Raw genomic sequence first — 10,728 nt, forward strand, 5'->3', positions numbered from 1 at the left:
GTTTTTTTGTCTTCTAAATATTTGCACATGTACATCATGAAACATACACAGACAAGGCTAGTATGAACACAGTGGATTGAAGAGACTCAATATACTTTATTTGACATTTGTCTGCTATGGTTTCCAGATATAAAATACATTTGTCATTTTCAATAACATTGACAATCTGCAAAGAAAGCTCTCCATAACATAAATAAGTAGGATTCTATTTAATCTGGACCACTGAAGTTCAGTGTTTCAGCGTGATTCAAATTTAAAGGCAATGTTCCCGTGTTGGCGAAGACTGCATTCATGGTAAACACTGCATATGTCGGCTCAATTGGAAATTACCTTCATTTCTATTGCGCAATCTGAAACGCTTGATACAGATTGAATAGAGCCCTTATTGTGCTTTGTCAGTTTATATCCCCGGTACTAACATGCATTCTGTGTCCTAATCGGATTGTGACCTTCTGGTCCCTATCCCAGTTCCTAGTCCACTGCAGCAGCATGAGGCAGGGTGCCACACGTTTCCCACATTTATAAAGATGTTCAGTCAATTAGTCATTTAGAAGGTCAAATGAGAAATGTGATTGGTTAAGGTTGGAAAGCAAGACTCATTGGGATTCGAACCTTGTCGCAATCTGCATTTAACGCCTTCAATCCATCTTAATGGGGGTTAACAATCTAGGTTTTCTACATTAGTGACTCCTCTACAGCTCTCAATGATCACGTGGCAATACCGCCACAGTTAATTAAATCACTTTTTGTCCCTCAAATTGCATATATTTACTCTTGACTTGCTAACATCCTGAATAAGATGCATAGGCTACATCAACAAAATCAAATAATTTTTTTACATGTTCCAGAAGGAATTTAAATTAGAGCTAGCTACCCCAAAAAATGTAATGTATCCCAAACTGAGACAAATTTTAAAATACAGGCACATGCTTTAACTTTTGGGCCATCAAAATAGTTTTATTTTATTTAACTAGGCAAGTCAGTTAAGAACAAATTCTTATTGACAAACCCTAACGACGCCCTATGGGACTCCCAATCACGGCTGGTTGTGATACAGCCTGGAATCGAACCAGGGTCTGTAGTGACACCTCTAGCACTGAGATGCAGCGCCTTAGACTGTGCCACTTGGGAGCCCCTTATGCTTTTTATATCTGCTCATAATGAAATCGGCAAAACATAGTTCAAACATATTTCACAGAATGCCAAGCCTTAGACAATAATTACATAGCATTCTACAGCTGGACTGGGAAGTAAAGATTTTGCTCTAATATTGTGGACTAAGAAGAGTCCTTTACCGTAACCTAATACGGATTGTGCATCACATTCACTAGATATATTAGTAAATCTTTGTTTTAATTGTGCTTGTGCAGATCAGCGTTTTGGAATTAAAATCATCTAGTGCCAAAAACACGAGAACCGCTGGTAAACATGAACACAAGAAGATAAAATCAGAATGTAACACATTTTAAAAAACACATTGTATAAATAAGATTTGTTTTCTTGCATAGCTACAGTCATTTAGATAATATCCAATAGCTTCAGACGCTACCTTAATAGAAATATCAACATGTTCATAATTGTGAACAATCATTGAAGAATACAAGCATTTCCCTCCTTGTACAGTAAGTCACAACAGAGCATTACTAAATCATTATAAAAAAGCTAAATGGATTGTCATTTCATTTCCAGATTAAACTGGTCTGAAATGGATACAATCTGCATCACTCAAAACCAGTCCTCATTGCTGTGTGTATTCTAATCTACCAGGGGCCTCCACCCGCTACAACATAATGCAGTAAACAAACCTCAACTGATAACTGATCAGTGTTCGATTTAAACAGGGAAGGGGTGGAGTAACCCATGTAGGCGCAAGAGGCCAATCCACAGACGGAGAGTGGAGTAGGGGCCAGAGCTGTATGAGAGTACTTCCTGGATGTTGGGAGGGGGGCTAGTGTTCAGAGGTGTAGCTGAGGGACCCTCGCCGTGCAAGGCTCTGGGTGCTGGAGCTCAGGGTTCGGTTCTCTGTTAGGTCGCTGGTGCCCTGGAAGAACATACAAAACACTTGACTAGTCTGACCGTATGTGTATAACAATGACATACACAGTACATTGATTTTGATGACACACAGCCAGAGAAATGCCTTAGGAGATGAAGCACATAAAATGAAAGGTGATGAATAAACACTAACAATCATATTGTACAGAAATGTGAGAAAAAGCCAGAAAGTAGAAACGGATGCTCACCCTTGCCGCTTCTTGACGCTCCCTCGCACCCACGTTCAGCACATTCAGAGAATTAGCCCTTTTCATCCTGAGAGAGAACAAGAGAGAGTGAGAGTAACAAATTGAACATCATTTTGAGAGCTAACACATGCAGAATGCGGACTTGGTCTTTACCCAGGAGTCGGAGGGGTGGTATCCTGAGTTCCGACTCCTTTCAGCTTCCTGACCAGCTTCTCGCTGCTCCTGCGTATCGACTCGCGGAGCTTGGTGAACGAGCCGCTGCGCTTCAGACTGCCCAGCCCATCCTGCATGGAGCCCTCCTCTCCCGTGTGGGTGCAGATATCCCGCACCTCACCTGAGACATCAACATCACAGAGGATACACATCAGTGGCATCATTCCAGTAAGATTAGCTATTTACAGTACATAAAGTTGAAGTCGGAAGTTTACATACACCTTAGCCAAATACATTTAAACTCAGTTTTTCACAATTCCTGACATTTAATCCTAGTAACAAGGTCAGTTAGGATCACCACTTTATTTTAAGAATGTGAAATGTCAGAATAATAGTAGAGAGAATGATTTCAGCTTTAATTTCTTTCATCACATTCCCAGTGGGTCAGAAGTTTACATACACTCAATTAGTATTTGGTAGCATTGCCTTTAAATTGTTTAACTTGGGTCAAACGTTTCGGGTAGCCTTCCACAAGGTTCCCACAATAAGTTGGGTGAATTTTGGCCCAATCCTCCTGACAGAGCTGGTGTAACTGAGTCAGGTTTGTAGGCCTCCTTGCTCGCACATGCTTTTTCAGTCCTGCCCACACATTTTCTATAGGATTGAGGTCAGGGCTTTGTGATGTCCACTCCAATACCTTGACTTTGTCCTTGAGCCATTTTGCCACAACTTTGGAAGTATGCTTGGTGTCATTGTCCATTTGGAAGACACATTTGTGACCAAGCTTTAACTTCCTGACGGATGTCTTGAGATGTTGCTTCAATATATCCACATAATTTTCCTTCCTCATGATGTCATCTATTTTGTGAAGCGCACCAGTCCCTCCTGCAGGAAAGGACCCCCACAACATGATGCTGCCATCCCCGTGCTTCACGGTTGGGATGGTGTTCTTCGGCTTGCAAGCCTCCCCCCTTTTCCTCCAAACATAACGATGGTCATTATGGCCAAACAGTTCTATTTTTGTTTCATCAGATCAGAGGACATTTCTCCAAAAAGTACGATCTTTGTCCCCATGTGCAGTTGCAAACCGTAGTCTGGCTTTTTTATGTCGGTTTTGGAGCAGTGGCTTCTTCATTGCTGAGCAGCCTTTCAGGTTATGTCGATATAGGACTCGTTTTACTGTGGATGTAGATACTTTTGTACCTGTTTCCTCCAGCATCTTCACAAGGTCCTTTGCTGTTGTTCTGGGATTGATTTTCACTTTTCGCACCAAAGTACGTTCATCTCCAGGAGACAGAACGCGTCTCCTTCCTGAGCGGTATGATGGCTGAGTGGTCCCATGGTGTTTATACTTGCGTACTATTTGTACGGTTTGAACAGATGAACGTGGTACCTTCAGGCGTTTGGAAATTGCTCCCAAGGGTAAACCAAACTTGTGGAGGTCTACAATTTTTTTTCTGAGGTCTTGGATGATTTCTTTTGATTTTCCAATGATGTCAAGCAAAGGAGGCACTGAGTTTGAAGGTTGGCCTTGAAATACATCCACAGGTACACCTCCAATTGACTCAAATTATGTCAATTAGCCTATCAGAAGCTTCTAAAGCCATGACATAATTTTCTGGAATTTTCCAAGCTGTTTAAAGGCACAGTCAACCTAGTGTATGTAAACTTCTGACCCACTGGAACTGTGATACAGTGAATTTTAAGTGAAATAATCTGTCTGTAAACAATTGTTGAAAAAATTACTGGTGTCATGCACAAACTAGATGTCCTAACCGACTTGCCAAAACTCTTGTTTGTTAACAAGAAATTTGTGAAGTGGTTGAAAAACGAGTTTTAATGACTCCAACCTAAGTGTATGTAAACTTCCAACTTCAACTGTATCAGAGATACATTTTTACTCCAATGCATATGTAACAGTCTAGGTTCCGTCCCTCTCTTCGAACCAGGGACCCTTGCACACATCAACAACTGACACCCCACGAAGCATCGTTACCCATCGCGCCACAAAAGCCGTGGCCCTTGCAACGCAAGGGGAAACCCTACTTCAAGTCTCAGAGCGAGTGACGTCACTGATTGAAACGCTATTAGCGCGCACCACCGTTAACTAACTAGCCATTTCACATCGGTTACACTCACCCCCCTTTTGACCTCCTCCTTTTTCCGCAGCAACCCTTTTAGGATCAAAATGCTAGTGTACCTAGGTTTCAAAGATCATACTATGACTTTGCTCTCACCATCCACAGATCCAAACTCTTTTTCATGGGCCAGGGTCAGGATCTCTTTATACAGAGCCTCAGCTTGTCTGTACTTTCCTTGTTTCAGGTAACATGAAGCCTGTAGCCAGAAATACAGCAATACTAGTCACAAATAGCGCAATCACACCTCAGATATATAGACACACGCATGCAGCTTGGGTCAATGTCCCCCACTTCTACCCAATTATAGCATATTATACACACAAATAATATGGTATCATCTAGCCCAGTGACCATGCCAACCATGTCCACTCCCCCTTTTTACACCTCCCTCCATCTCCCTCTCCATCCCTCACCAGGTTATTCTTGGTCTTGGCCACGTTGGTGTCGTCGGGGCCCAGCCTGCTCTGGTAGATGTGCAGGGCACGCTCGTAGTACTGCTCCACTTCCTGGTACTTGCCCTGGTTCTGACACAGCAGCGCCAGGTTGTTCAGCTGCTTTGCCACGTCAGGGTGGTTCGTGCCTAACACCTGCCCACGACAACAAGAGAGGAGGGGGGTGAAGGGAGATCAACAGGCAGGTTTTGGTAATAAGCATTGTTAGGGGTATCGCATTACAAAGTAACGCGTTACAGTAATGAAATTACTTTTTGCGGTAACGAGTAATATAACCTCTATGGGCTAGGTGGCACGTCACAGTGGAAGAGCGTGGCGCGAAATACAAAACCTCAAAAATGCAATAATTTCAATTTTTCAAACATACGACTAAAGACAAGACTCTCGTTAATCTAACCATGTCCGATTTCAAAAAGGCTTTAGAGCGAAAGCAAAACATTAGATTAGGTTAGGAGAGTACATAGCCACAAATAATCACACAGCCATTTTCCAAGCAAGCATATATGTCACATAAACCCAAAACACAGCTAAATGAAGCACTAACCTTTGATGATCTTCATCAGATGACACTCCTAGGACATTATGTTATACAATACATGCATGTTTTGTTCAATCAAGTTCATATTTATATCCAAAAACAGCTTTTTACATTGGCATGTGATGTTCAGAACATGCATTCCCACCCAAAACTTCCGGTGAATTTACTAAATTACTCACCATAAACGTTGACAAAATACATAACAATTATTTTAAGAATTATAGATACAGAACTCCTTTATGCAATCGCTATGTCAGATTTTAAAATAGCTTTTCGGCGAAAGCACATTTTGCAATATTCTGAGTACATAGCTCAGCCATCACGACTAGCTATTTTGACACCCGCCAACTTCGGGGCTCACTAAACTCAGAATTACTATTAGAAAAATTGTATTACCTTTGCTGATCTTTGTCAGAATGCACTCCCAGGACTGCTACTTCCACAAGAAATGTTGTTTTTGTTCCAAATAATCCATAGTTATGTCCAAATACCTCCGTTTTGTTCGTGCGTTCAGGTCACTATCCAAACGGTAACGCGCGAGCGCATTTCGAGACCAAAAAATTCTAAATGTTCCTTTACCGTACTTAGAAGCATGTCAAACACTGTTTAAAATCTATTTTTATAGTATTTTTCTCGTAAAATAGCGATAATATTCCAACCGGACAATAGTGTTTTCATTCAAAGAGGAAAAGAAAAAACAGCATGGTCGCGGGACAGCGCATCTCCAATCTCTTTGTCACTAGGCAGACCACTGACAAACTGTGCTAGTATACTCTGCCCAGAGACAGGAGACGCCTCAATCCGCTTTCTGAAGGCTTTAGAGAGCCAATGGAAGCCTTAGAAAGTGCAACGTAACCCCAGAGATACTGTAGTTTCGAAAGGGACTAGAATTTCTGACAGGCCACTTCCTGCTTTGAATTTTCTCAGGTTTTTGCCTGCCATATGTGTTCTGTTATACTCACAGACACCATTCAAACAGTTTTAGAAACTTCAGAGTGTTTTCTATCCAAATCTACTAATAACATGCATATTGTCGTTTCTGGGAAAGAGTAGTAACCAGTTTAAATCGGGTACGTTTTTTATCCGGCCGTGAAAATACTGCCCCCTAGCCCAATTTAAATAATACAGTTACTGATCATTTTTTGTTGTTGTTACTTGTGTTATCATTAATTTCCTATTACAGTTACTGATCCAAATAAGTATTTGTGACGGCGCAAATGTTCTTTTTTTAAATCCCCCCGCCCCAGATTCTAATTGTTTTCATCTGACGCCCTCTCACAAAGTTCCTGTTAACGTACGCACGCACGCACACATGCGCACACACGCACTACTACTAACTGCTTTAGTGAGGGAGATGGAAAATGGTAAAAGCATCTTAAACATTGAGTTTCTCAGCATGGAAGTACTCCCATTACTTTGATTTGGTAGGATACAATTACAAGAATATAACAGTAAAATGTAAACTGTGCCCAGGCGAGAAACACCTCTCCACTGCTAGAAACACAACATTGTTTACATTGAGTGAGAATGTGCAACGTTTTGGGGTGTAACGCAAAAGTAATATAACAAATTACTTTCCCCAGGGAGTAGTAAGTAATTATTTATTGTTTAAAGAAGTAATGAGTTATAGGTAATATTCCTTTTTTAGAGTAACGACCCCAATGTTTTATGTATTATGGTTGCAGTGCTATGTAGTACAGAATTCTTGCAGAGTTGCCATTGGTCCATCAGAGGGCAGGGTTTCTAGTCACGGTGCTGCTAGGTTACTGCCTCATTACCTTCTCTCTGATCTCCAGGGCTCTCTTACACAGTGGCTCAGCCTCCTTGTACTTCCCTCTCTTTCCATACAGTACAGCAAGATTGTTGAGTGTGGCTGCCACCTATAAACAAATACAGTACTGTTAGTTACATACAGTGATGTAGTGGTAAAAAAAAGGGGGGGGGGGGGAGGGGGTAAACTCTGATTGCCGGTCGCAGTGAAAAAAGAAACACTCCCTATATTTTCATTTCATTTTTCCACAAAAGGTGGGTTACCCTCCACTACACCACTGGTTACATATTGTAGCATATCCATTGAGCTGGGGAAAGCCATTAGCTATGCATGTTTTAGACATCTTATTTAGCTGTTTGTCCATTTTGGTGACCCTTGACCTTCACTATAGACTATAGAGGAACATACCGCAGGATGATCTATGCCCAGGGTCTTCTCCCGGATGGCCAATGCGTCATTCAGGAGGTTCGCCGCCTCTTTGTACTTGTTCTGGTCTCTGCAGAGAAGAGCGAAACAGCCTTTAGCTTTAGCACACGGCTAACTTAACTAGCCACACTATGGAAATCCCCCACAGATAGACCTAGCATTGAGGCTATGCTAGGCTAACGTGGCTCCAATCACCTGTAGACCAGGGCCAGTATGTTGAGCATGGTGGCCACGTCAGGGTGGCTGTGGCCCGAGGACTTCTCCAGGTCCTCCAGGGCCTGTTTGCAGAGGGGCACGGCCACCTCATAGCGGCCCTGGGAGGCGTACTGGATCACCAGGTTATGAAGGGTCCTCAGGCGGGCCGGGATCTCATAGCCTCCCTGCTGGGCCGCTGCTGCCGCACTGCTACCGTGGGGCTGAGATACTGGGGGACAGGAGAGGGAGGTAGAGTCATTCATACAGACACACAAATATACATGAACACAGACATACATGGACACATATGCTCACTGGCAAATATATTGTGAATGTGCATATACGCATACACAAACAAACACACAGCGAGTGACAGACTATGCAACACAGAGAGACACATCGAGACACCGGCACACATACATGCATAGCTCGTCTGCACAGCAGATAGATAGACAAGAATAGCCGGCTCATTTGACGAGTGCACGTACTCTGTGACTGTTCCTCCTCGTCCGTGGGAAAAAGATCATCTAGGGACTCCTTGGTGGAGCCCATCTCTTTGTCTTCCTGTCGACATAGTAAACATAACTAGATTTATAGTACAGAGCTGAGGGGAGTAATTATATGAACTTTACAGAGAAACACACATCAACCTGTTCTGATAAGCCACCAACAGCTTAGCTTTAGTCATAACATAAACGATGAGGCAAACACATGCACCATGTACTGGGTCATATTCATTAGGACACACCATAGCGAAACATTTCTCATTAGACAAGTTTTGGTAGTTCCTCACTGTATCAGTCTTTTTCCCGTTTGGTGCCTAATGAATATGACCCTGATTGTGGTGGTCTGTGACATACCGGTGGGAGCTCCTCCTGGTCGTACTTGCGGATGCTGCTCATGAACTGCAGGTGTCTGTTCTGTTCCTCCAGGGTGACCACCTCCTGCTCCCTGTCCTGCAGCCTCTGCTGGGCCCCGGCCAGCTCATCCCTCAGCCACTGGTTCTCCTGGCACAGCCTCCGTACCTGGGTCCGCAGCTTCTGCTTCTCTGCTTCCAGGGAGCCCAGGTGGGCCGACAGAGCCATCATCACCTGGGGAGGAGGAGGGAGAGGGAGGAGGGAGAGGGAAAGAAAGATAGAGAGTGAAAGAGAGTGGAGTAGGTGTGCATATATACACATGTACAGATACAACACAGCCAATATACAGCCAAAATACAGCCAAAATACAGCCAAAGGACAAGTTCACCCATTATGCGGTCTTCATGCATTCTACTATCTCCATACATTCCCTCATCTCCAGTATGATCCCACCTGTGCCTCTCCCAGGCCCAGCTCTATCCTCTCCAGAGACTGGCGGATGATGCCACTCTTCTCCTGCTCCACACTGCCACTGTCGGCCACCGGCCGGCCCTCCAGCGCCTTCTGCAGGTCGTCCAGGAGGGTGTGGTTCTCGCCACGAAGCGCCTCCAGGCCCGCTATCACTTGCCGCGTGCTGCACAGAATCTCCTCACCCGACAACATGGTGCCAATCTCAGTTCAACCCTGGATGGAGGAGGAGGAAGGGGAGGGTCCACCATTTTAAAATACTTGTACATGGTCATATGGACTATACAAGGTGTCGAAAGCGTTCCACAGGGATGCGGGCCCATGTTGACTCCAATGCTTCCCACAGTTATGTCAAGTTGTCCAGATGTCCTTTGGATAGTGGACCATTCTTGATACACACAGGAAACTGTTGAGTGTGAAAAACCCAGCAGCGTTCCAGTTCTTAACACAAACCACAGCGCCTGACACTTACTACTTCACCCACTGAATGGCACACATAGAAAATCCATGTCTCAATTCTCTTAAGGCTTAAAAATCCTTCTTTAACCTGTCTCCTTCCCTTCATCTACACGGATTGAAGTGGATTTAACAAGTGACATCAATAAGGGATCATAGCTTTCATCTGAGTTCACCTGGTCAGTCTGTCATGGAAAGAGCAGGTGTTCTTAATGTTTTGTACACTCAGTGTATATGCATGGAACACACAAAGTGAATAAAGGTCCAACAGCGGTGTTCAATGGCAGCATGGAATTATGCACTGGTGGTAATATGGCTAATGGCAACATTCCACAGTAAACAATGTTGTGTTGGACTATGACAATGTGCTGGCTAACCAACTAGCTTTACAAATACAACTATAATTTTACCACTGCCAGTACACTAAAGAGACTTGTGACCAGTGATTTACAGTAAAATACAGCTGGTACTGAACTGAGATGTCTCACAAACAGCAGCCCCTAGACACACAAAGACAAACACACAGAGGAGAAAGGAGAGGGGATAAATCACTTCTAACCAAACTAATAACACACAAGCCTACCATAATGACAACAATCCATTTGATCTGTCCTATAGCTGTTTTACAAAACATCTTATCAGAACATAAAATGATGCTCCGAGTTCCGTGCAAAGTGCACAACTACAAGTGTAGCCTATGTTTACCACTGCAGGGGGGTCACCAATGACAACAGCATGCTGACCTGACAGCCTGCCAGAGCCTTTGAAACTGTAAAGTGATCTGCCTGGGTATTTTTATGCAAACTTTCATAACCACAATCACTATGCATTCTGGGAGCCAAAGGAAACAGTGAATAGCCAATACACACACCAATGGGACTGTACTGTATGTAAAACACATCCTGGGACAACGGTGTAATGTTGCTCTGTGAGCCCGAAGGCATAAAGCCTGGTGCCGACTCAAGTCATAAAACATGATGTAGGCTACTTCCTGGTCAGTGGGCCTTCATGCCACATTGAGGGGTTGG

At 43.5% G+C, this 10,728-nt stretch overlaps 1 protein-coding gene across 1 annotated transcript; it reads right to left on the reverse strand.

Annotated features, from left to right (window-relative positions):
* Positions 1-76: 76 nt before the first annotated feature.
* LOC106612590 (kinesin light chain 2) lies at positions 77-9,457 on the reverse strand. The gene is made up of 11 exons (XM_045724449.2): positions 9,230-9,457; positions 8,780-9,010; positions 8,408-8,483; positions 7,920-8,148; positions 7,707-7,794; positions 7,306-7,407; positions 4,951-5,124; positions 4,634-4,733; positions 2,397-2,577; positions 2,244-2,310; positions 77-2,041 (listed from the first exon to the last, which is right to left on the reverse strand). The coding sequence occupies exons 1-11, from the start codon at positions 9,437-9,439 to the stop codon at positions 1,949-1,951; spliced, it is 1,551 nt and encodes a 516-aa protein (XP_045580405.1). The 5' UTR covers positions 9,440-9,457; the 3' UTR covers positions 77-1,948.
* Between the last annotated feature and the right edge of the window lie 1,271 nt (positions 9,458-10,728).

Source organism: Salmo salar, chromosome 09 (genome assembly GCF_965601325.2).
Source record: "Salmo salar chromosome 09, fSalSal1, whole genome shotgun sequence".
Lineage (NCBI taxonomy): Eukaryota > Metazoa > Chordata > Actinopteri > Salmoniformes > Salmonidae > Salmo > Salmo salar.